The sequence below is a fragment of the Thalassophryne amazonica genome, chromosome 14, assembly GCF_902500255.1.
Source record: "Thalassophryne amazonica chromosome 14, fThaAma1.1, whole genome shotgun sequence".
NCBI classification, from domain to species: Eukaryota; Metazoa; Chordata; class Actinopteri; order Batrachoidiformes; family Batrachoididae; genus Thalassophryne; species Thalassophryne amazonica.
In genome coordinates this window covers 88,829,925-88,857,316 of record NC_047116.1, presented here as the reverse complement: position 1 = coordinate 88,857,316, position 27,392 = coordinate 88,829,925, and the positions used below count along the sequence as shown (strand labels likewise).

Genomic DNA, 27,392 nt, shown 5'->3' with positions numbered 1-27,392 from the left:
AAAACATATGAATGAAATCCATATAGTTTTTGAAAAAAATAAAAAGGACCTATACTTTATTGACAGACCTCGTACAAGCACTTCATCCAAAATTGAAGCACTTTTCAAACTTTGAAAACACATTATAATTCAAACATATTCAAGGATTTCAAGCAACTGTACAAACTCTGCAAACCGACAATATTTTATTTATTTATTTATTTGCTTTTCCTGCTTGCTCAGGGACACCGCAGCAGAACTGGGACTGGAACTGAGTCACATTACAATTTGGCACAACATTTAATCCGCTGCCTTCCTAATGCAGCTCCAGATTTGCATGATGGACCTAATGGACCAGAGATCCAGGACCTTCAGGAGGCAACAGCACTAACTCCTTCCCCACCATATGATCATAATGACTTTAAATGCATGCATGTCAGTCTTCAATCTATGCAGAAAATACCTTCGATGGTGATTACATGACTGCAAAGCAGCATTTTTACTTTGAAACAGTTTGTTCTTACCTCCCATTCCAAAATTTCAGGCTTTAAACTGAAAGCTCCTCGACAGTAATTACATTTAAGCTGGATGATGTCATTTGTAGTGGATAATTGTGTTTGGCCATTGGTGGTTGTTTGAAGAGTAGCATTCTGCAAAGACAATACACACAGAAACTGAAAAACAGTTGAAGACTTGCACACAGCGTGTATCAGATGGAAACTTGTTTATTAATGCACCACAATATCTTCCGTGATGAAATGTGAACATTAAAGAGAAACTAATTATTTTCAACATGAGCCCCAACATGTGTTCAACTTTTCACTTGGGACCAACCATTTGCAGAATGTAATTTTATACGGAAAGCTAAAAATACTTAGAGTAAGCCACTTTTTGTCCCCAATGAACAGAGAGAGGTCATGTGAAGTCTGGTAGCGTGGTAAGCATCTCTATGGTAGTAAACATAACAGCCTTTTATAAATTCCACTACAAATTACATTATTATTGCTTATACACTCAACAAAAATATAAACGCAACACTTTTGGTTTTGCTCCCATTTTGTATGAGATGAACTCAAAAATCTAAAACTTTTTCCACATACACAGTATCACCATTTCCCTCAAATACTGTTCACAAACCAGTCTAAATCTGTGATAGTGAGCACTTCTCCTTTGCTGAGATAATCCATCCCACCTCACAGGTGTGCCATATCAAGATGCTGATTAGACACCATGATTAGTGCACAGGTGTGCCTTAGACTGTCCACAATAAAAGGCCACTCTGAAAGGTGCAGTTTTATCACACAGCACAATGCCACAGATGTCGCAAGATTTGAGGGAGCGGTGAGCGGTTTTCTGATGTCAATGTTGTGGATCGAGTGGCCCATGGTGGCGGTGGGGTTATGGTATGGGCAGGCGTCTGTTATGGACGAAGAACACAGGTGCATTTTATTGATGGCATTTTGAATGCACAGAGATACTGTGATGAGATCCTGAGGCCCATTGTTGTGCCATACATCCAAGAACATCACCTCATGTTGCAGCAGGATAATGTACGGCCCCATGTTGCAAGGATCTGTACACAATTCGTGGAAACTGAAAATGTCCCAGTTCTTGCATGGCCGGCATACTCACCGGACATGTCACCCATTGAGCATGTTTGGGATGCTCTGGACCGGCGTATATGACAGCGTGTACCAGTTCCTGCCAATATCCAGCAACTTCGCACAGCCATTGAAGAGGAGTGGACCAACATTCCACAGGCCACAATTGACAACCTGATCAACTCTATGCGAAGGAGATGTGTTGCACTGCATGAGGCAAATGGTGGTCACACCAGATACTGACTGGTATCCCCCCCCCCCCCCAATAAAACACAACTGCACCTTTCAGAGTGGCCTTTTATTGTGGGCAGTCTAAGGCACACCTGTGCACTAATCATGGTGTCTAATCAGCATCTTGGTATGGCACACCTGTGAGGTGGGATGGATTATCTCAGCAAAGGAGAACTGCTCACTATCACAGATTTAGACTGGTTTGTGAACAATATTTGAGGGAAATGGTGATATTGTGTATGTGGAAAAGGTTTTAGATCTTTGAGTTCATCTCATACAAAATGGGAGCAAAACCAAAAGTGTTGCGTTTACATTTTTGTTGAGTGTAATTAAAGCAGTTTTTATTAGCTTTGTCATAATATACAACAGTCAAGATGGAATGACTGGGTCAAATAAATGGTTATTTGGAGAGACTCTGATAAGAAGTACTGCTTGCATTGTGAGGCAAGCAGACAATGACATTTTGTCCAAGTGGTGCTGTTCTCTGGGCACGATCCAGCAAGCAGGTGCCTCATGTTCATGTTTCATCTGGCTGCTGCAGACAGATGGCTACTTTTGAGAGGCAAAGATGGCCCAGTTGTCTGCCTGTGTCGTTGCCATCCAGGACTAGACCATGCCTTGACACACCTGGTTGCACTAGACTATGCGTGAGTATGTGCAGGTCATCACTGACTTGGTCTGTAAATAGAGTGTTTTTGAGAGCAATGACTGGTTTGGATGTCTGTGCATTTGGACACTTTTTTTGCACGGTTTAGACAGCACCAGACAAGAATTTTTTGTTGTTTTTTAAGTAGCAGGAAGGAAAAGTAATAGGAAACCGCAGTCTTGTTTGAACCCACCGTGATATCGTTGGATTTGACCACTTACAGGAACCTCCATTTAATATATATGCAGCATAAATTCACATGGATAAATGGCGTAGTTTCGTTTTCTGCTGCAGTTACCGAAGCAGTCGTGAAAAGTATTTATTTTTTTCAGTTCTCAGTGGAGAAGAAAAGACGAAGCGTGTGGGAGACGTTGTGCTGGTAAGTGTTCGCTTACAAAGCTAACCAGAGTAGCTCTCTTTTCGTCTGCAAAACCACCTTGACATATTTGAGCTCCGGATCATAAACAAACAGCAACATATGTCCACTTTCCCACTGCATCATCACCTTTTCTTTGCATTTTCATTTTATTTGCATGTAATTTGCCCAAAAACCCATTGAAAATGCCCTGGTTTGTACCTCAGAAGTAGAGAAATTACATCATATGTGTCATATTTTACCCCTTTAGCACCCGTCCCCAAACGAGATTGCCATGGCCTTCTATCAGCACAATCAGAGGGCACGGCTTAACTTTGTTGTTCTCTGATACGAGGAGTAACAGCTGCTAAGCAACATTGTTTTATCTCAAATGTGGGATTTTGTGCATGAACGTCAGTTCACACGCAAAACGCCAGTTCGGCAGCACAGTGGCTTAGAGATTAGCAACGTTGCCTCACAGCAAGAAGGTTGTTGGGTTGCTTCCCTCCTATGGCCTTTCTGTGTGGAGTTTGCATGTTCTCCCAGTGTTTGCGTGGGTTCCCTACAGGTACTCCGGCTTCCTCCCACATCCAAAGAAACGACTGTTAGGTGAAGTGGAAACTTTAAATTGGCTGTGGGTGGGTGTTTGCCTATATGTGGCCGTGCGATAGAGTGGCGTTCTGAGTGGGGTGTACCATGACGTATAACTGCTGGAATAAGCATCAGCAACCCCACTAACCCTTGACTGGAGGAAACAGGTACAGAAAAATAATTAACAGGCAAAATCTCAATATTGATCTCATATTATCTGTATCAGTTATCATCGTCCCAGAGTGTTATTTCAGATGATAAACTCAGGTGTAAACCCTCGTACCTCTGTTTTGATGGATGCTTCAACCAAGACCTGCGAGCAGTTTCTTCATGATTTCACTGATAAAATTTTAATCAGAAAGACAGATTGCTGAACATAAATGCAAAGTTGATTTGTTTGTTGCTCCTGCACATTCTGCTGTGCGTGAGCAATTTGAGCCCATTTCTCTTTCATCCCTGAGTGAGGTGGTGAAACACCGGAAACCTACCAAGTGTCTCTTTGATGTTGTTCCAGCCAAGGTGCTGAAAGAGGTTTGTAATACTGTTGAGTCTCCTTACTTTTATCCACACTTGTCTTTAAGGTGTGTTACAGCTGCTTTTAAACACGCTGTGGTTAGGCCCCCTTTAAAAAAAAAAAAAAAAAAAACCTCACCTCGACTCATCAGTGTTGTCCAATTTTAGACCTGTGTCTCATCTGCCATTTCTTTCAAAGGTTTTACGACGCAGCAATGAGTCAGCACTTTTAAAAGTGCACAATGACGTCATCTTGTCTGTTGATGCAGGGAATCCTGCTGTGTTGGTACTGTTGGATGTCACCGCAGCTTTTAGGTCCTTTTCCATTACACAGATCCAGCACTACTCGGCTCGGCTCTACTCTGCTTTTTTTTTTTTTTTTTTTTTTTTTTGCTTGGTTTTTTTTTTTAGGACTAGTACCTGGTACCTGTATGGGGCCATTATTGTAGCAAAAGTACTTTAAAATGTGTATTTTACCTGCGCATGTGTAACCAGATCCACAAATGGGTAAAAAAAAAAAAAAAAAAAAATCTGTGTGTGTATTGGCTGTGCTCTTACACGTGACCTGTAAATGTGTGCAGATCTGTAAATGCGTGCAGGAATTTGTGTCTGTGGAGACATGTTTGTGCCGCCGTGGCTATACAGCTTCACACCACCAGGCGACAAGCAACAATGATATCGGTCACTCCTCCCGTTTTAAGCCTGCCCACCACTTCAATTTGGATGCAATGCATTCTGGGTAAAGTGTACTGATAAATAAATGTGTCCCATAATACAACCCAACTATTCACTTATGGTGTCATGTTTCATAATTTAAACATCAAAAGCACCTACGGACATAATTTTAACAAGCTGTAAGAAACTTCGACATGTGCAGCATAAAGCACTACAATGTGCAGAATAAGGACACTTTTATAAACGATATTGTTTATATTGTGGATGACAAATTCCTGCCATGAAGAGAATTTCTACGAGTATATCGATAACAATATGTAGTCTGTCGCTGTGATACAGCCTAGAGCTGGCTGTCCTCAAAAACTGAATGGAAACGAGTGAGAACCACCAAGACTTACATGACAACAAAAGATATTAAAAGATTCAGTGGCTCTAATTGGACAGACTGTGCATGCAACAACTTTTGGCCATTGCCTCACTAGTCACAGCATTATCGTTCATCAGATCTGAGCCAAGTATCTCACGTGCCTTCTGGCAACCTCAAGCCACGGTTTCATATGTTTTTTTTTTTTTAATCTCTTTCTGTGCCAATAAAGCTGTGACTGTTGAGGCAATAGTCTCTGCAAACACAGCCACCAATATGGGGCCATTATTGTAGCAAAAGTATTTGCAAATGTGAATTTCAATCTGTGCGTGTGTAACCAGATCCACAAATGAGTAAAGTAAGTCCCTTCGGCTGCTCCCTTGTTTGCACTTGGGGTCGCCACAGCAAATCCAAGGTGGATCTGCATGTTGAATTGGCACAAGTTTTACACCGGATGCCCTTCCTGACGCAACTCCACATTACATGGAGAAATGTGGCAGGGGTGGGATTTGAACCCGGAACCTTCTGAACTGAAACCAAGCGCATTAACAACTTGGCCACCACCCCAAATGAGAAAAAACAAAACAAAAAAAAAAATCTGTGTGTGTATTTCTATTTGTGCATGTAACCAGAGCTAAAAATGTGTAAAAAAACCCCAAAAAAAACCAAACTGTGTGTGTGTGTGTAACCAGATCCACAAATGAGTAAAAAAAAAAATCTGTGTGTGTATTTCTATTTGTGCATGTAACCAGATCTACAAATGTGTAAAAAAAAGAAAAAAAATCTGTGCGTGTGCAAAAGTATTTGCAAATTTGTATTTCCATCTGTGCGTGTGTAACCAGATCCACAAATGTGTAAAAAAAAAATAAAAAAATAAAATAAATAAATAAATAAATCCATGTGTGAATATTAGCTGTGTTCTTACACGTGACTTTTGCTACAGTCCTGCTGCGTTAGATCTGTAAATGCATGCAGCAATGTGTGTGTGTGTGTGTGTGTGTGTGTGTGTGTGTGTGTGTGTGTGTGTGTGTGTGTGTGTGTGTGTGTGTGTGTGTGTGTGTGTGTGTGTGTGTGTGTGGAGACTTGTCTGTGCTGCCATGGCCATTCAGCTTCACACCACTAGGGGCACAAGCACCAATGATATCGGTCACCCCTCCACTTTACGCCTGGCCAGCACTGGAGTCTTTCTGGAGTCTTAACTTTAAGATAATGTATCACTCCATAAAATAAATTAAAACTGTTTTACGGAGTGATATGTTATCTTGAAGTCATATAAATTAACATATCACTTCCTAAAAGTTTTATTTTTTTTAAGGTGTGATATGTTAAAGTAACTTAAAACGTAACTAAGATATCACTCCATAAAAAAACTGAAACTTTGTTTTAATCGAGCGATACATTAATTTAATAAGATAATGTATCACTCCATAGAAGAAATTAAAACTGTTTTATGGAGTGATACGTTATCTTGAAGTCATATAAATGAACATATCACTTCCTAAAAAGTTTTCATTTGTTTTATGAAGTGATACGTTAAAGTAATAAAACGTAACTAAGGTATCACTCCATGAAAAAATTGAAACTTTGTTTTAATGGAGTGATATGTTAATTTAAATAACTTTAAGATAATGTATCACTCCATAGAAGAAATTAAAACTATTTTATGGAGTGATACGTAATCTGCAGATTAAAGTTATTTAAATTAACATATAACTTCCTAAAAAAAGTTTTAATTTTGTGTTTTATGTTTTATGGACAAGTCTCCACACACAAAATCGCTGCACGCATTTACGCGGCAGGACTGTAGCAAAAGTCACGTGTAAGAACACAGCAAATACACAGATTATTTTTTTTTTAACATGCACAAATTGAAATACATGCACACTTTTTTTTTTACACTTGTGGATGTGGTCACACCCGCACAGATCAAAATACACATTTGCAAATACTTTTGCTACAATAATGGTCCCATACACCAACACCTCCAGTGGTTTCTCTCACAATTCGCCTTGATTAACAGCCGCTGTCTCGTGCACCATACCAGTACCAATGCAAAACATTATTTTGTGACTTTACTTAACTTCATTTTGAAGAAATTTCCATTCATTTTTAAATTTGAAGAGAGTTTCTAATTTATGTATAAAGAAGCCAGTTTTTATGTCGTAAAATAGTGGACATTTGAAAGTCCAGGAAGGTGAGTACTTTTTATAAAACACAGTATCCAACTTTCTGGAAGGATATCCCGTATATAAGATCATCCGATTTTCCAGCTTGGCCGGCAGTGGTTGATCATCAACTGTCTGATTATGTATGCTGCTGCCTTTAGTCGCCACGTATGCTCATTTTCAGAGTTCTTCTGCATCTTCACCATATTGAAGAATTACAGGAGATAATTTGGGGAAACTCGATAAGATGTTACGCAGCAACTACTGAAGTTACTGCTACATGCAAACTAAACCAAAATTGTGTTTCTGTTATAGTCTGAAATGATGAGCCCATACCTGGAACTTTGTAACACATTGGGAGCTACAGAAGTTAAGGATGTTTCCTTCTGGCAATGTTGCTTGGTACTGTGGCAATGAATTCCTTTTACAATAATGACATGTGGGTTCTGCATCTGCACACAAAAACAGGTAATACTTAATACACATGCTTGTGACTTTTAAAAGACCCTTTCTAGAAATAACTGTCCTACTTAAGATCTCACATATGCTTATGGAATATAAAGTCTGCTTGTTAAGGAGGGCACAGCAAATCGGGGATTGCACATTTTTAAAGCAATCATCTTCCAGGACATTTTCCTGACAATTCATGATGGCAGTTGCTCACACACTGCCATATAATTTACCAGGGGCCAAGTAATGACACATTTTTGTTGCTCCTACTTTTTGTCTTTTTTCTTCATATTTTTTGTGCAAAATAAATACAACAGAGTTAATGATTGTCAACAAATTTGAAATTAACACTAAAATGAGTGTATATTATTCTTCCCAAGTAGCTGTACTGAACCAAATAGCCACAAGAAAGCGTTAATATTTGATCTACATAAATTACAAACCTTCTAGCTTTAAATTTTGAAAGCAGAACTATCAACATTTCATTTACCTAAATCCAAATGTGGTGGTGAGTTTAAGTCAGCAACACAGCTGGATGCTTTCATGTTCAAATACAGTGTCAGAACATCAAAGACCTGCTTCAGTGAATATCTCTTTATTCATCTGCCCAGTTGATCAAGCCAACATACTTCCATTTAAATGCCATGATACACATTATGGGCTGGTGATGCTCAGCACACTTGTCTGCCTTCTTTTTCTTTTTTTTTTTTTAGCAATTCTTCCTAATTTTTAGTGTTCTACTAAATACAGGTGGGAGTAGGGGTGGAATGATACAGTAGCTGCACAATAATGCATAATAATGACACTGTTCACCCTAATTATACAGAGAAAGTAATGTGTGGTGAATATTTTACTTTAAACCAATTATTCTGAAGTGTAAATTATAATCTTGTTTATACAAATACAAACATACAAATGTTTCCTATTTTGTATAGTTCACAAATCATGCAAGATTCTTCTGCAAGAGATCATTACAGTGCATCCAGAAAGCATTCACAGCACTTCACTTTCTCCAGATTTTGTTCTGTTGCAGCCTTTTCATTTTCACTCAAAATTCTCCACACAATACCCCATAATGACGATGTGATTTTTTTTTTAGATTTTTGCAGATTCATTAATAATAAAATAACAATAATAATAAAAACCCTAAGAGATCACATGTACTTCTGCGACAGACTGGCGCCCTGTCCAGGGTGTACCCCACCTTATACCTTATGACTGCCAAGAAAGGCTCCAGCACTTCCACGACCCTTAATTGGTGGAAGTGGTTGAAGATGAGTGAGTGAGTGAGTGGTTGAGTGAGTGATTACAAAAGTATTCACAGTGTTTGCCATGAAGCTCAAAATTGAGCTCAGGTACATCCTCTTTCCGCTGATCATCCTTGAGATGTTTCAACAGCTTTTGGAAAGACACACACCTGTCTACATAAAATGTCCCACAGCTGACAGTGCATGTCAGAGCACAAACCAAGCATGAAATCAAAGAAATTGCCTGTAGACCTCTGAGACAGGATTGTCTCTAAGCACAAATCTGGGGAAGGGTACAGAAATATTTCTGCTGCTTTGAAGGTCTCAATGAGCAACATGGCCTCAATCATGCATAAATGGAATAAGTTTGGATCCACCAGGACTCTTCCTAGAATTGGCCACCCATCTAAACTGAGCAATCAGGGGAGAAGGGCTTTAGTTAGGGACATGACCAAGAACCCAATGGTCACTCTCTCAGAGCTCCAGCATTCCTCTGTGGAGAGAACAAAACCTTCTAAGAAGGACAACCATCTCTGCAGCAATCCACCAATCAGGCCTGTATGGTAGAGTGGCCAGACAGAAGCCACTCCTTAGTAAAAGGCACAGGGCAGCCCACCTGGAGTTTGCCAAAAAGGCACCTGAAGGACTCAACTCAGATTCAACTCTTTGGCGTGAATGCCAGGCATCATGTTTGAAGGAAACCAGGCACCATCCCTACAGTGAAGCATGGTGGTGGCAGCTTCATGCTGTGGGGATGTTTTTCAGCAGCAGGAGTGATCTGAAAATAGCTGTGCACCGATGCTCCCCATCCAACCTGATGAAGCTTAAGAGGTGCTGCTAAGAGGAATAGTCAAAATTGCCCAAAGATAGGTGCACTAAGCTTGTGGCATCATATTCAAGAAAATATGCTGCTAAGGGTGCATAAACAAAGTATTGAGCAAGGGTGTAAATACTTACGTATATGTGATTTCTTAGTTCTTTTACGTTTCATAAATGTGCAAAAAAAATAAAAAATACAATAAATCTTTTTCATGTCATCATTATGGGTGTTGTGAGTAGAATTTTTTGAGGGAAAAAAATGAACTTACCTCCATTTTGGAATAAGGCTGTAACATAAAACGTGGAAAAAGTGAAGCACTGTGAATACTTTCCGCATGCACTGTGTCCACATAGTAGTTGACTTTTCATGGCATCACACTACTCATTAAAAAAAGATTAGATACAGGCCCACAATATGATTTTGACAATACGCAATGTATCATTCAACCGAACCCGTTATCAAAAACATTTCAGACATGATACTCATAAATGCTCATCCAAACTCTATTATAAATGTCTTCTAAATGTTTACTTTTTTCCTCATTGTACTTTCTGGATACTCACTGATGAAGGTGCTTGATGCCACACTGCCTTTGTTCATGCAGTTGACGGAGCAGTAACAGCCCATGGTGCCTCCTGAATCGAGACTGTGGAGAACTTCACCTGATTTGATAAGAGTTTTGCAGGTCAGGCAGCTTGCAAGCTTACTGTGGACCTATGACAGAAAGAAACCATGAACAACCAAAGTAACCTCTAGCCATGGAAGGATTAGGGCAATGTAAAATGTGTCAATTTGTGACAATAAGGCACACCACACTGCAATGAACTGAGGACACCTGTGACATATAAAGTGCAGTTATCTCCTGCCACAGAAACAGGAGTAGGCCCACCAGTATGGTTTCTCTTTGCAAGTGTATTCATCTGGATTATTAAGGACAAGCAACAACATTGATAACTAAGCAGAATAAAATTAACTTTTTTTAAGTCTCGAAAATGTGTAGTTTGAAAACGTTTATGCAGACATTTTTGAGGGAGTTATGGGCAAATGTTTTCTCTTCTACTGTCTTGGAAAGGCAGCCAACAGCTCTGCCAGCTACTGCTGATACCTCATTCTCCAGAATGTGGTTTCACACACCTGCACAAAAAGGCATTTCGACATCGATGATAAAACTCAAATGCCGACAGCAGCACTTGCAGCTCTGCACACACAGGATGCGTGACCTCATCAGTGCGACTGCACACAACACCAGCTAAACTATCTTTTGTGTTAAACATTCCCCTGTGACCCCTGTGTAATTCTTCAACTGACCCTACTGGTGGTTGGCTCTCACTGCGGTATTGTATCACTTCCTGTTCCGGAGCACAGCGGTGTTTTTCTGTATCTGTTAGCTGTTTAATCTGCGCAGTTAGATTGATCTAGTTATCTAGATTACGATTTGTTTCCCAGTGTAATCTTTACGTGCCTTAACTAAAGCACTCCCTCTGCTGAATCACCTCTAAATTATTTACACATTATTCACTTTGTGTGTTTTTAGGAATCTGCTAGCTTAGCGCAGCTACTAGCTCTTAGCAGGTTTAGCATGGTGGCTTCTCCTGTCTCTCCCGCACTTTTCTGCTCTGGGTGTGAAATGTTTAGTTATTCCTCGGCCTCCTTTAGCAGTAATGGTACTTGTAATAAGTGTAGCTTATTCGTAGCTTTGGAGGCCAGGCTGGGCGAATTGGAGACTCGGCTCCGCACCGTGGAAAATTCTACAGCTAGCCAGGCCCCTGTAGTCGGTGCGGACCAAGGTAGCTTAGCCGCCGTTAGTTTCCCTCTGGCAGATCCCGAGCAGCCAGGAAAGCAGGCAGACTGGGTGACTGTGAGGAGGAAGCATAGCCCTAAACAGAAGCCCTGTGTACACCGCCAACCCGTTCACACTTCTAACCATTTTTCCCCACTCGATGACACACCCGCCGAGGATCAAACTCTGGTTATTGGCGACTCTGTTTTGAGAAATGTGAAGTTAGCGACACCAGCAACCATAGTCAATTGTCTTCAGGGGGCCAGAGCAGGCGACACTGAAGGAAATTTGAAACTGCTGGCTAAGGCTAAGCGTAAATTTGGTAAGATTGTAATTCACGTCGGCAGTAATGACACCCGGTTACGCCAATCGGAGGTCACTAAAATTAACATTGAATCGGTGTGTAACTTTGCAAAAACAATGTCGGACTCTGTAGTTTTCTCTGGGCCCCTCCCCAATTGGACCGGGAGTGACATGTTTAGCCGCATGTTCTCCTTGAATTGCTGGCTGTCTGAGTGGTGTCCAAAAAATGAGGTGGGCTTCATAGATAATTGCCAAAGCTTCTGGGGAAAACCTGGTCTTGTTAGGAGAGACGGCATCCATCCCACTTTGGATGGAGCAGCTCTCATTTCTAGAAATCTGGCCAATTTTCTTAAATCCTCCAAACCGTGACTATCCAGGGTTGGGACCAGGAAGCAGAGTTGTAGTCTTACACACCTCTCTGCAGCTTCTCTCCCCCTGCCATCCCCTCATTACCCCATCACCACAGAGACGGTGCCTGCTCCCAGACCACCAATAACCAGCAAAAATCTATTTAAGCATAAAAATTCAAAAAGAAAAATAATATAGCACCTTCAACTGCACCACAGACTAAAACAGTTAAATGTGGTCTATTAAACATTAGGTCTCTCTCTTCTAAGTCCCTGTTAGTAAATGATATAATAATTGATCAACATATTGATTTATTCTGCCTTACAGAAACCTGGTTACAGTAGGATGAATATGTTAGTTTAACCTGTGCCAAATCAACATGCAGATCCACCTTGGATTTGCTGTGGCGACCCCGAGTGCAAACAAGGGAGCAGCCGAAGGGACTTACTAAATGAGTCAACACCCCCGAGTCACACTAACTGCCAGAATGCTCATAGCACGGGCTGAGGGGGAGGATTAGCAGCAATCTTCCATTCCAGCTTATCAATTAATCAAAAACCCAGACAGAGCTTTAATTCATTTGAAAGCTTGACTCTTAGTCTTGTCCATCCAAATTGGAAGTCCCAAAAACCAGTTTATTTGTTATTATCTATCGTCCACCTGGTCGTTACTGTGAGTTTCTCTGTGAATTTTCAGACCTTTTGTCTGACTTAGTGCTTAGCTCAGATAAGATAATTATAGTGGGCGATTTTAACATCCACACAGATGCTGAGAATGACAGCCTCAACACTGCATTTAATCTATTATTAGACTCAATTGGCTTTGCTCAAATGTAAATGAGTTCACCCACCACTTTAATCATATCTTAGATCTTGTTCTGACTTATGGTATGGAAATTGAAGACTTAACAGTATTCCCTGAAAACTCCCTTCTGTCTGATCATTTCTTAATAAGATTACATTTACTCTGATGGACTACCCAGCAGTGGGGAATAAGTTTCATTACACTAGAAGTCTTTCAGAAAGCGCTGTAACTAGGTTTAAGGATATGATTCCTTCTTTATGTTCTCTAATGCCATATACCAACACAGTGCAGAGTAGCTACCTAAACTCTGTAAGTGAGATAGAGTATCTCGTCAATAGTTTTACATCCTCATTGAAGACAACTTTGGATGCTGTAGCTCCTCTGAAAAAGAGAGCTTTAAATCAGAAGTGCCTGACTCCGTGGTATAACTCACAAACTCGCAGCTTAAAGCAGATAACCCGTAAGTTGGAGAGGAAATGGCGTCTCACTAATTTAGAAGATCTTCACTTAGCCTGGAAAAAGAGTCTGTTGCTCTATAAAAAAGCCCTCCGTAAAGCTAGGACATCTTACTACTCATCACTAATTGAAGAAAATAAGAACAACCCCAGGTTTCTTTTCAGCACTGTAGCCAGGCTGACAAAGCGTCAGAGCTCTATTGAACCGAGTATTCCTTTAACTTTAACTAGTAATGACTTCATGACTTTCTTTGCTAATAAAATTTTAACTATTAGAGAAAAAATTACTCATAACCATCCCAAAGACGTATCGTTATCTTTGGTTGCTTTCAGTGATGCCGGTATTTGGTCAGACTCTTTCTCTCCGATTGTTCTGTCTGAGTTATTTTCATTAGTTACTTCCTCCAAACCATCAACATGTCTATTAGACCCCATTCCTACCAGGCTGCTCAAGGAAGCCCTACCATTAATTAATGCTTCGATCTTAAATATGATCAATCTATCTTTATTAGTTGGCTATGTACCACAGGCTTTTAAGGTGGCAGTAATTAAACCATTACTTAAAAAGCCATCACTTGACCCAGCTATCTTAGCTAATTATAGGCCAATCTCCAACCTTCCTTTTCTCTCAAAAATTCTTGAAAGGGTAGTTGTAAAACAGCTAACTGATCATCTGCTGAGGAATTGTCCATTTGAAGATTTTCGGTCAGGTTTTAGAATTCATCATAGTACAGAAACAGCATTAGTGAAGGTTACAAATGATCTTCTTATGGCCTCAGACAGTGGACTCATCTCTGTCCTTGTTCTGCTAGACCTCAGTGCTGCTTTTGATACTGTTGACCATAAAATTTTATTACAGAGATTAGAGCATACCATAGGTATTAAAGGAACTGCGCTGCGGTGGTTTGAATCATATTTATCTAATAGATTACAATTTGTTCATGTAAATGGGGAATCTTCTTCACAGACTAAGGTTAATTATGGAGTTCCACAAGGTTCTGTGCTAGGACCAATTTTATTCACTTTATACATGCTTCCCTTAGGCAGTATTATTAGACAGCATTGCTTAAATTTTCATTGTTACGCAGATGATACCCAGCTTTATCTATCCATGAAGCCAGAGGACACACACCAATTAGCTAAACTGCAGGATTGTCTTACAGACATAAAGACATGGATGACCTCTAATTTCCTGCTTTTAAACTCAGATAAAACTGAAGTTATTGTACTTGGCCCCACAAATCTTAGAAACATGGTGTCTAACCAGATCCTTACTCTGGATGGCATTACCCTAACCTCTAGTAATACTGTGAGAAATCTTGGAGTCATTTTTGATCAGGATATGTCATTCAATGCGCATATTAAACAAATATGTAGGACTGCTTTTTTGCATTTGCGCAATATCTCTAAAATTAGAAAGGTCTTGTCTCAGAGTGATGCTGAAAAACTAATTCATGCATTTATTTCCTCTAGGCTGGACTATTGTAATTCATTATTATCAGGTTGTCCTAAAAGTTCCCTGAAAAGCCTTCAGTTAATTCAAAATGCTGCAGCTAGAGTGCTGGCAGGGACTAGAAGGAGAGAGCATATCTCACCCATATTGGCCTCTCTTCATTGGCTTCCTGTTAATTCTAGAATAGAATTTAAAATTCTTCTTCTTACTTATAAGGTTTTCAATAATCAGGTCCCATCTTATCTTAGGGACCTCTTAGTACCATATCACCCCAAAAGAGCGCTTCGCTCTCAGACTGCAGGCTTACTTGTAGTTCCTAGTGTTTGTAAGAGTAGAATGGGAGGCAGAGCCTTCAGCTTTCAGGCTCCTCTCCTGTGGAACCAGCTCCCAATTCAGATCAGGGAGACAGACACCCTCTCTACTTTTAAGATTAGGCTTAAAACTTTCTTTTTTGCTAAAGCTTATAGTTAGGGCTGGATCAGGTGACCCTGAACCATCCCTTAGTTATGCTGCTATAGACTTAGACTGCTGGGGGGTTCCCATGATGCACTGAGTGTTTCTTTCTCTTTTTGCTCTGTATGCACCATTCTGCATTTAATCATTAGTGATTGATCTCTGCTCCCCTCCACAGCATGTCTTTTTCCTGGTTCTCTTCCTCAGCCCCAACCAGTCCCAGCAGAAGACTGCCCCTCCCTGAGCCTGGTTCTGCTGGAGGTTTCTTCCTGTTAAAAGGGAGTTTTTCCTTCCCACTTTCGCCAAGTGCTTGCTCACAGGGGGTCGTTTTGACCGTTGGGGTTTTTCCGTAATTATTGTATGGCTTTGCCTTACAATATAAAGCGCCTTGGGGCAACTGTTTGTTGTGATTTGGAGCTATATAAATAAAATTGATTAAATTGATTGAAACATTCAAGTGCAAGCACTTGAATGTGTAATATATATATAATATATAATCTTTTGGTCAAAGATAAATTTGCCTTGTGGGGATTAAAATTCACCATTACCAAAGTTCCATTCAGTATCAGAAATCTCGCAGGATGCAAATTTGCACATCTAAAAAATAAATCTGTGTGGGACATAAGAGTAAAAAAGTGATTTGTTTGTTGTGCCATTGTTTTTTTGTTTTTTTTTAACTGTGACACCAGGGCAGTATAATTATTTGAAAGAAAAATACTGAAAAGGTGAAAGTGTATTTTGTTGATGAATTTGCACTGGCATTTCATTAGTTTGAAATGAAGCAAAAATTGCACGGCCAAACCACCAGACCAATAAATTTATTATTATTATTTTTACCTCAACTATATTTTATTTTTCTTTCACAACAATACAAACACAAAACCAAAAAACAATGTACAACACATAACAATAACAACAAAAAAAATTAAACAAACGAACAAGTGCCCCAGTAGTCTCTATACATAACTGAGTAGTCCCAAACCTAATTTTCTTCTATTCACATCTTCTTGACAAATGAAACGAAAGGCATCTAGCTATCCTCAAATTCATGTGTAAACCTTTCCAGTGGGAGAGTCGGTGTCATTTGCCGCAGCCACTGGTCCAATGTTGGTCTATGGGATTTCTTCCAGTATAGAAATTGTATTTGCAGACCAGTAATTTTAATTGTGCTCTAACTTCCACTGTTCACAGTGTGTCAACCTTTAAACAGGCCCGCTTCATTTCCAGTGTGAGTTGAGGAGTTTGTGCTCAACTATGTGGTTCCACAAGGAACAAGTGAGATTTTATCACTTTAAAACACAACATAGGAGAGTCACCTACCACAGTATCTTTGTGACGGAGCATAACTGACTGAAACCTGCTCTATCCTGTCACTCTGATTAGAAATTTTGATTGATGACTGAGTGCTCCTTTAAAAGAGCCATTATAAAAGTTAGTGTGTTTTCACCTTTGTATCTGTGGATGTCGTTTCCTGTTTGTCACACGGTTGTCACTAGAAGTGAAAGTAATATGACAAATTATACTTCTGTTGTGAAATTTGAGACTGGACTACATATGGTCTCAAATTTCCCAACAGAAGCAAAATTTTAAAATCGAACACAAAAATAAATCAAACCAGCAACCTTTGTTTAGTCCGACAGTACCTGCTTGAATTCCCTGATGCAGTTCTGGCAGCAGAAGCGTTTCTGCTGGCCATCGACCAGCAGGAAATGGTTGGCTGTGGCTCTGCTCGGCAGGTAGTCACCACACTGCTCACAGCAGTTCATGATCAACCCGTTGGCCATGCGGTAGGTGTTGAAACATGTATCACTGCAGATCTTGTGTGTTACAGTCTTAAAGCTGACCTCATGCCGGATCTGTACACACAGAACAACGCAGGATGGACGGTGAAAGAAAGCCTTGTTCAACAGATGTCTGTAAAGGCTGGTTTTGCTAAATTATGCTGCTGCAAGTCAACACCATCATAATATATTTTATTTATTTATGGCAATAAATTGCAAGACTGAAATGTCGGAATGGATGCGCGTAAATTAATGGAACAAAGTTGACCACAAAAATCATGGCATATTTTTTAATTTGCATTTTACATTACATCTCAACCATTTCTGATTTGGGGTTGTACTTTTTGAAGAATTTTTTGCAAAGTACATTCAATATCGGCCTACAACTTGCTAGTGAACACAGAGCTAGTGTTCAGAATAATAGTAGTGCTATGTGACTAAAAAGATTAATCCAGGTTTTGAGTATATTTCTTATTGTTACATGGGAAACAAGGTACCAGTAGATTCAGTAGATTCTCACAAATCCAACAGGACCAAGCATTCATGATATGCACACTCTTAAGGCTATGAAATTGGGCTATTAGTAAAAAAAAAAAAAAGTAGAAAAGGGGGTGTTCACAATAATAGTAGCATCTGCTGTTGACGCTACAAAGTCAAAACTACTATGTTCAAACTGCTTTTTTTAGCAATCCTGTGAATCACTAAACTAGTATTTAGTTGTATAACCACAGTTTTTCATGATTTCTTCACATCTGCGAGGCATTAATTTTGTTGGTTTGGAACCAAGATTTTGGTCGTTTACTAGTGTGCTTGGGGTCATTGTCTTGTTGAAACACCCATTTCAAGGGCATGTCCTCTTCAGCATAAGGCAACATGACCTCTTCAAGTATTTTGACATATCCAAACTGATCCATGATACCTGGTATGCGATATATAGACTCAACACCATAGTAGGAGAAACATGCCCATGTCATGATGCTTGCACCACCATGCTTCACTGTCTTCACTGTGAACTGTGGCTTGAATTCAGAGTTTGGGGGTCGTCTCACAAACTGTCTGCAGCCCTTGGACCCAAAAAGAACAATTTTACTCTCATCAGTCCACAAAATATTCCTCTATTTCTCTTTAGGCCAGTTGATGTGTTCTTTGGCAAATTGTAACCTCTTTTGCACGTCTTTTATTTAACAGAGGGACTTTGCGGGGGATTCTTGCAAATAAATTAGCTTCACACAGGCATCTTCTAACTGTCACAGCACTTACAGGTAACTTCAGACTGTCTTTGATCATCCTGGAGCTGATCAATGGGTGAGCCTTTGCCATTCTGGTTATTCTTCTATCCATTTTGATGGTTGTTTTCCGTTTTCTTCCACGCATCTCTGGTTTTTTTTTTGTCCATTTTAAAGCATTGGAGATCATTGTAGATGAACAGCCTATAATTTTCTGCACCTGTGTATAAGTTTTCCCCTCTCCAATCAACTTTATAATCAAACTACGCTGTTCTTCTGAACAATGTCTTGAACGTCCCATTTTCCTCAGGCTTTCAAAGAGAAAACCATGTTCAACAGGTGCTGGCTTCATCCTTAAATAGGGGACACCTGATTCATACCTGTTTATTCCATAAAACTGACGAACTCACTGACTGAATGCCACACTACTATTATTGTGAACACCCCCTTTTCTACTTTTTTTTAATAATAGCCCAATTTCATAGCCTTAAGAGTGTGCATATCATGAATGCTTGGTCTTGTTGGATTTGTGAGAATCTACTGGTACCTTGTTTCCCATGTAACAATAAGAAATATACTCAAAACCTGGATTAATCTTTTTAGTCACATAGCACTACTATTATTCTGAACACTACTGTAGGTTGGATTTATCACTATAGATTTAAAGTATGCCGGAACAGAATTGTCTGTTAGCTAATGATTTTATGTATAATGGCTCCAAGTGAGGACCACAGGTCCTTAAATAGTTTAGCTATAACAGATCAAAGAGGCTAGTCGTATTAGCATTATCCATAATTTGCAACAGCATACCAACCTAGAATGTCAAAACTGGTAAATGTTGATTTTCTATCCATTACAGCCTACATTAGTTATGGGATCTCTCAGTCTAGCTCAACATTGTGGGGATTTTTCTGGCCTAATATCGCCTATTTTCTTTTTAAAGTAGCCTAAGGAATTTTGGGCAGTAAATGATTACCATGTTGCAGATGGCTGATCTTTAAATGGCCACCGTTTTAAATAGGAATTTGGGGTTATGCTTATTATTTCTAATTGGGTCAAAATAATAAGCCCTTACACATGACTCTACTCCAATACAGCATCAAGCCAGGCAAGATGAACATATGCCATTTACACTACAGACTCACTTAGACTTGAGATATGGTAGGTGTTCATTAAGTTGAGGTTTTTGCAACTTCGGCCAACAAGAATTTAAAATTAGTCAATCAAATGCAATAGATTAGTATACAAATCATTAATATTTATGAGTTCAATGGTAAGAATACTTCATGAGACGAAAGACAGAATGTTCCATTCATGGTATGTTCCATTTTTCAAAGACTTAAATTTTGCTCCATTTCAGCAGGGGGCAGTAAATTATCCATATATTAAAAGTGTGTGTGCGTGCATGATGTTATTTTGTAAGTTCAATGTAAGAACACAATATAATTGTAAATACATTAAAAATAATGGATGACTAGAGAGTGAAACACTTATTTCCATTGTGGTCCATTTGCATCTTGACAGTGTTCTTGACAAAGATATGTCCCACATTCAGAAAGTTTAGATTGGGCATTATACCACATACAAGTACCTTAAACAGGAAATTACTGAAGGTATAGTAAAAATCAAGAAAATACCCATAGGGCTCTAAGGATTAAGTGGTCCTTTGTAAAAGTTTGAGAAACACTAATTTCAAGGCAAGTGGCTTTTTACCACATTTCAGATAAGCAGGTCAAATCTAAATGGTGCTACAAAATTAGATAATTTATTATCAATGATTCAGAGAACTGTGACTAAATATTAATAAATCCTTGGCTGAGACACTTACTGGATTTGGCAGATGATACGTTTGAAAAAATAAAATAAAATAAAATTTTGTTTTGATGTGAAGCATCATTTTAGGTTTACATAATCTAAGGACTGACATGCAAAGAGCAATATTGTTGAGATTTCTTGGTATATTTGCAAAGACTTGTACAATTTGACATCTTACAATATCATCTGAAGTGTTAATGAGCACTAAGTTTTCATAACATGAATTTCTAAATGTTGATGAGAACAGTCTCAATATGTAGAAGTTTCCTCTCTTTCACACATTCTACACTATCACCACTGTGGTTGTAATGCTTCAGTGTCCCCACTAAACTACTGGATTCCACATCCACATTAATGCCATGGTCACATTAGCTACAAATGAGTACAAGTGGTTGCTTTTGACGCTTGTTGGTGCGCCGCAAAGTGTCTTGTTAATCTGACATTATGCTGCCTATTCACTCAGATTGGCAGTTAAGTCATGTTGCTCATTATTTGCATAAAATAGACTTCAAGTCAGCAATCATTGTATTTTGCTGCTACAAAATGCCCACTCTCACTGAAAATGAATGGCAAGTCACCACTTTGCCTCTGTCCCTTACTGTCGCTTGTAGCTAATCAGGAATCAAATTTATTGCCAAGTAAGTTCTCACATACAAGAAATTTGTTCTGGTAATGCCACCGTATCTCCAAGCCCCAGTCACAGGGCACTAACGAAGGACAACGAAGGACAACGAAGCCCAAAAGAAAAAAGAAATCTAGACTTGCGTTGACTTTCGGAGGCATCGTTTAACCATTCGCTTCGTCAAATTTTTTCAACTGTTGAAAAATATGAATGAATCCCGACAACAACCTGAATTCATCCCTATTTCATTTTACTGTCTACCTTGACGGTTCCTCATTGTTTGTGTAGTTTCCCCTAATATCAGCGTTCCGTTTGACTGTCGTCCAACTTCGTTCAGTCTCACAAGTCTGACATATTGCATGAACAATGACGATATCCGAACAGATCAATAACTAAAGTTCTGACAAGCTGCACGTAACATCACTGTATCGCTGATGACTCATCCATGTGTGGGAACGAAAAGCAACGTTGTCATACAGAAACAATATTGTTTGAAGGTTTTATCAAATACTTAACTATTTACACAGCTATCACTGTGTGCCGTGTGACCGGGCCCTCAACAATACACCTGGCAGGCTCTCTATTCACCGGCTCCGTGGCCTGTTGTAGCTTCCCCAATATCACCCTCACTTTAAAGCTCAGATAAGATATCTACAAAATCTACAAAACTAAATCCCTGTTCTCTAGAGAAATTTTCCAGCCACCTATTTAAGGATGTAACCCCGCTGTAGACCTCATTATTTCCCTGGGAGAAGAGGGAACCAGACACAATTACTTGCTGCAGACTTGGGGTGTCACGGAACACAAAAGCCCCAATTTGGTTCATATTTGTGTTTAGACATCATGGTTTTATAAGCGTTCCATTCTTACATGTAGTAGTTTTAATCTGTGAGCAGTAGAGAGCTCCCTACTTCACTTCTTCAGAGTTGTCTTGTATGTCTTGGTGGCTTCCCTCACTAGTTTCCTTCTTACACAGTCACTCAGTTTTTGAGAACTGCCTCCTCCAGACAGATTTACATACAGTACCACACCGACTGTATTTCTTAAAGATGGATGTAAATGAAGCCCAAGACATATTCAACGAATTGGAAATGTTCATGTATCCATCCGCTGACTTGCCTAAATATAACTGGCTGTAAAAGTGATGATTTACTGTAAATTCATCAAAGGCTGAAAATAACTGTGTCCAGCATACATTTTAGATCAGGATTTTTTTTGTTCACTTTATGAAAGCATTTTGTTTTGTTCTTGTTGCCAAATAACTGGACATTTTTAAAGTATTTTGATTAAACTGAATTGCTTTGTTTGCATTTATTTCTGACCATATATCAGGGCTGTGAAATGAAAATTGTGAAATCCAAGGAAAATTTGCAGGGGGTCGGGGGGGGGGGGGGGGGGGGGGGGGGTACAGCTCCCCAGAAGCCAGGGTCTAGGGCTCTGTGGGGACCCAGAATTAATTTTTTATCTAATGATACTTTTTCGGCATCTCCTGGAAGAACAAATCTCAAAATTAGTGCATATTTAAATGATCCTATATTCAACCTTTTATTTGACCTGTCAATAACGATGTTGAAATAACAGAATATGACGTGGAAGTAGGACCTGGAATGATTTTCCTTTTAATTGTAAACCAAATTATGCATTAACTCAGAACAATTAACTACATGAAATTTATTAAGACTGAAAAGACTGTTACAGCATTTCAAAAACCACAGCTACAGCTTGGAGAATATTTGGAAAATCATGGTAAAATATCAATAACATACCTAATGGTAAAAAGTCACTTATATTCTTGTGTAAATTCCTGTAAATCCATTCAAAGCCACAGTCTTTTTTCCAATGAAAGAAAGTCAACATTAACAATAAAAAAGTCACATAATCTTGTCTGAAATCCTGTTTGAACAGCACAACGTTTATTTTCCAGGGACAGAAAAATTCTTACCGTGTTTCCTGAGAGGGCACAGTTCACTTTTCCCGTTTCTTTTATCTTTCAGGTGTGTTGATGAAGCCAGCGACGATTCCACGGATTCTTGTCCTTATAAGACTTTTTCAAGCCGTCTTTCTCGCCATCTTCTCTCTGTGCGACGTCGCTCCGTGACACAGACATGCTGCACAAATCTTTTAAAAACTTGAAAGCTCTAAACGTTTGGTATGTCCACATGCTACGTTTATCTTAAGCGCCGCACAGGCACCGCACAGTGTCGCAACCAACCAGTCCTACTTTACGACAACTGTCGTAACAGCTACGCTTTGAGTGGCATTTTTCCTCCGCGAAACTCCACGGATCAGAGGAAACTGATTCGTATCTGTAACACACAGATCAGTGTCTGCGGACTTATAAAACTTACACGATGTCGTAAAAAAAAGAGAAAGCTTTGCAATAAGCATTTTAAAAACTCAGTGATGTTCACGATTAAGAGTACATCACTAACACCCCACCCCCCTCCCCATGATGAAATCCATGGAATCCCGCGGATCCGCAGAGTTTTCACAGCCCTGATATATTAAAATGTGTACATGAAGTACAGGAGTACTGACAATTTTGTCCACGTGTGTATGTATCTGTTGGCTAAAATTAGCCGATATGAGCCTTTCACAAACATATGAGGGGTGAACAAGACGTTTTGAGCCTGACCCAGAAAATGTAGGTCATGGCTCTCCATCTTTTGCATTCTGAGAAACCAGCATTTCTCAAGAATGCGTGAAATATCGACTCACTGGCTGCAATGTTGAGAAATGTTGGTTTCTCAGAATACAAAAAGATGGAGAACCACCATTTTAGTTTTTCAGGGTCAGGATCAAAACTTCTCAATTACCCGTCGTATTGGTACCTGTGTTGTTTTTTTTCTGATATGAAAACTTATTTTACCAAAAAATCCAGAAAAACACTTTAGTTGTTGAAAGTATGTAGTTTGCCCAGCAGGGGAGCTCCAATGGCTTTGTTTACCATGCTGGGACCCCCCTCCCCATATCATCTTTTGGTTACAATAGCTACAACAGAGAGTCAAAGCAACCAGTTTCCATTCATTTTCAATCAGTATGGGCATTTTACAGTGACAAGAGACAAAAGGTTGCCGCCAGCTTGGCAGGGCCCAACATAAACAAGTCTATTTTAAGCAGATACTGAGCAAAATGACTTGATGAATGCCAAGTGAAGGCAGACTATTGTACCCTGGTTGGTTGTTAGTTATATTTAAAGTTATTTATAAAAGAGTTCATGTTTAAACTGTAAAACATCAAGCCTCAATTACATTTCTTTGTGATAAGGGTTTAATAACAAAATCTTTAGAACTACTGCTATTTTTGTTTCAGTTGTTTTTTTGTTTGTTTGTTTTTTTGCTTTCCCATTTAAGCTTTGGCCATACCTGCAGGTGGATAGGAACACATGGATTCATTTATAAATTTATTTTGCAAGGAGTGGTTGTGCATACTGAATTATATATTTTTTTAGGGCATGTGCAATGTGTATTGTGTAGTGTGTCGAACAGACTGACCTCTGTGAGCTTGCCGCAGACAGTACATTTGGTTTTGACGACAGTTTTAGGCGAATTCTGCTTGTTCTCATATGCACCTAGACAGCCAGTGCTGCAGAACTCCTGGAAAGACTCACTGGAGTCAACTTGGGCCACAATGGTACCTTTCATATTTGTAATGTCCCTGTAAAACACATGTACACATCACATCTTATATATATATTCACACCATTTAGAAACAAGCAATTGTGACTTTAAAAGCCGCCAGGAACCTGCGATTAGCAACAAGGTCCTACAAACAACTTGACAGACCTGTCCATTGGTCTGTTCAGACTGTCCAGTTCATTAGTCCTCATTTCGCCAACTTCAATCAGGAAACACGGCATGCGGAATGTTTCACTGGGCCAAGTGAGCCAATAACATTGTCGAGCCCTGACAAGATGCTTCTGAGCCACTGTTGCCTCTATTGTTTCGGGGGTCTATTTGTTGTTTGTTTTTGTTGTTGTTTGTTTTTTATAAACTGTTTGCAACTATGCTGAAAAAATTATGTCATTTTTGGAAAGATATTAAACCTGTTTATTTAAATTGAGGTAGTGTACTGACTTCATGTTTAAGTGATTCTTTCTTTTTATGATGCCTTGAATTTTGTTTAAACTCTGTAGTTATGCATGCTTATGAAAATTAATAAGTTAATAAAATTAAATTCAAAAAGGTCAACTCAATTCTAAGCTGTGTTTGACATGTAAAGCAAAGTCAATTTAACAAACAAAGTTAAAACATTAAAAATAATTGTCTGCCACCACAATGACGCCATTAAAGGTTGAATAGTGCTCAAAGTTAAATCGAGATAGGGACAGTGCCTTCTGACTCCATGCTGCTTTCTTCCACATTTGTGACTATTTTCTCAAAGTGTCTGGATACAGATAAATACCACTTAAAGTCTTGGGGCAGTGTAACCAGGGTCATAGTCAAAGGCAACCCTAACCCAAAAGGACACAAAGAAGCCCATTACCAGTGATGCCGGCGTTACTCTAATCTAACCACTTTTTTTTTAGTAACAAGTAATCTAACGCCTTAATCTTTCCAAATCAGTAATCAGATTAAAGTTACTTCTCCAAGTCACTGTGCATTACTATTATTTTTGTATTGTAGGTCGATAGCAGCATTAAACTTGGTCCGTGGGCAGGGGGTTGGGGTTCGACTGAACTGCCCACTTTAAGCGAGCTGTGAGCTTTTCATCCACTTTTTTTGCAGCAGCTACAACTCGTCCTCACCTCTTAAAGTGCAGTGACAACAGCACACCTGCACTGAGCTTTACAAAGACATTTTTATGCTTTTCTTTCTCCGCCGCTCCGTATCTGCTCGCTAAAAACAGCTGATCCTCCGCGAGGAGTCAACAACTAACACTATTTTCCACTCAAATGCACCTAAACTCTCTTTCTGAGGACCACCTGATGTGAAAACGCAATAAAACTTTCTTACTTGTAAATCTGGTCATGTTTTCTGCATAAATAAATGTTATCTATTCTTTGTGCTCAAACACCAAAGCAGGGGCGAATCCAGCTGGAATGGGGGCATGGGGCAGGGATGTGCCCACCCACAACACCGCTAGATTAAAGGTCCGGTTTTGAAGCCCTTTTTTTTTTTACTCAACTACTAATACTACTTAAAATAATAATAATTTCGACAAGTAAAATGTTTAGAGAGAATTTAAATGTTAGAAAAATGTTAGAAAGAATTTAATAGTTACATTTATAAACAATGTAGGTTAGACATTGCAAGTTTTACTGTTACCGTGCTGTCAACAGTTAAATATGAGGTCAAGAAAGAGGTCTTTATTTTACTTTTTAATAAACAAGTATTTATTTTTATTGAAGTCAAGAAAGGGTGACTATAAAGTGAGTTTTGGCAAAACAAGTATCATTGTCATGTTGAGGTGGCAGAGGGTTGTTGTCGACAGCTGGGGAAAGTAACTAAAAAGTAACTAGTAATCTAACTTAGTTACTTTTACAATTGAGTAATCAGTAAAGTAACTAAGTTACTTTTTCAAGAAGTAATCAGTAATCAGTAATTACTTTTTCAAAGTAACTGTGGCAACACTGCCCATTACTAATGCCAGAATATTTTAATAAGAGTCTTATGCCTTATAATCTTATCATTGAGTACTTAATGGCCACACTGACCACCTCCATCTACACCACTACCAACACTTTGTCTCTTTGGCAGCAGAAAAATCACTGCAACTTCTTTGACAATCACAATGTTTGAAGTTGTCAGAAACTCACAAGAAGACAGTCTGCAGTCCCAGTGGTTATTTTTCATAACATCTGTTTCAACCTAAAGGGGAGTACGTGGGCAATGACTGTTACAACTTTTGAAAAGCACAGATAGATTTACATATGTAAATGGACCACAAAAGAGGATTGAGACCAACCTTTAAAAAAAAAAAAGAGGGAAAAAAAAGTTCTGGAAAAGCAGAATGTAACCCACCACAATAAAAACCACCACCACATCTACGAAAATTTAATGTGACATTCTCTCAACTCAGCTCAGAATCACCTGGATGGATGGATGGATGAGATTTATTGTCATTGTCATTACAGTGCAAAAACAACAAGATTACGTCCACACTCACATTTCCACAGACAAGATACAGCAATTTAATCCACAATTATTACTTGTTTACCGTAATAATGGCACACATCAGAATTAAGACAACACATATACATTTGACACTGTTTATGTGCACTAAACTTGAAACAGTCCGTTTCCCAAATTGAGGCGATGCGAGTGTGTGGTAACCGCTGCAACAGGAATCACGCCGCCGCTAGCTTGGGAGGAAACGGGGACCTGCCGCAGCTAAAACCGTGCAGCCCCGGAGGGGAAAAGGGGTGGTGTGATTGGTGGCCGGGATGGGGTGTATGATGGGGGGCAGGAGGGGAGGTAGGAGGGAAAGTGGAGCATAGCATGCTTCAGTCTTTGTCCATGTGTGAGTCTGTCTGTCCTTGTGTACTGGAGTGAGAGGGATAAGGAGGCAGCCAATCTTCCCAAGGCTGTAGAAATTCTTCTGGAGGAAAAACAATGGGCATTTTATCCTTGAGAGGCTGATAAGCCTGTCGTGTTTGTGGTTGAGCAGTGAAAAACACTTTTCCAGCTTCACATGAACAAACCAAATCCCAATTTGAAAATTCTCCAGCCTCTGAAATGTTCACCTTCTCCTGCAAGGCACGCATTTGCTCCAA

The 27,392-nt window shown here is 39.4% G+C and overlaps 1 protein-coding gene across 2 annotated transcripts in view; it reads right to left on the bottom strand.

The window, feature by feature from the left end:
* zmym2 (zinc finger, MYM-type 2) overlaps positions 1–27,392 on the bottom strand; it is a 122,425-nt gene that overhangs the window by 41,683 nt on the left and 53,350 nt on the right. For both annotated transcript variants that reach the window (XM_034185989.1, XM_034185990.1), the window contains exons 6-10: positions 24,172–24,334; positions 16,877–17,089; positions 10,201–10,351; positions 7,457–7,572; positions 504–629 (exon numbers count right to left, since the gene is read on the bottom strand). In XM_034185989.1, the coding sequence (XP_034041880.1) occupies positions 504–629; positions 7,457–7,572; positions 10,201–10,351; positions 16,877–17,089; positions 24,172–24,334 (769 nt within the window). The remainder of the gene's footprint in view (positions 1–503; positions 630–7,456; positions 7,573–10,200; positions 10,352–16,876; positions 17,090–24,171; positions 24,335–27,392) is intronic.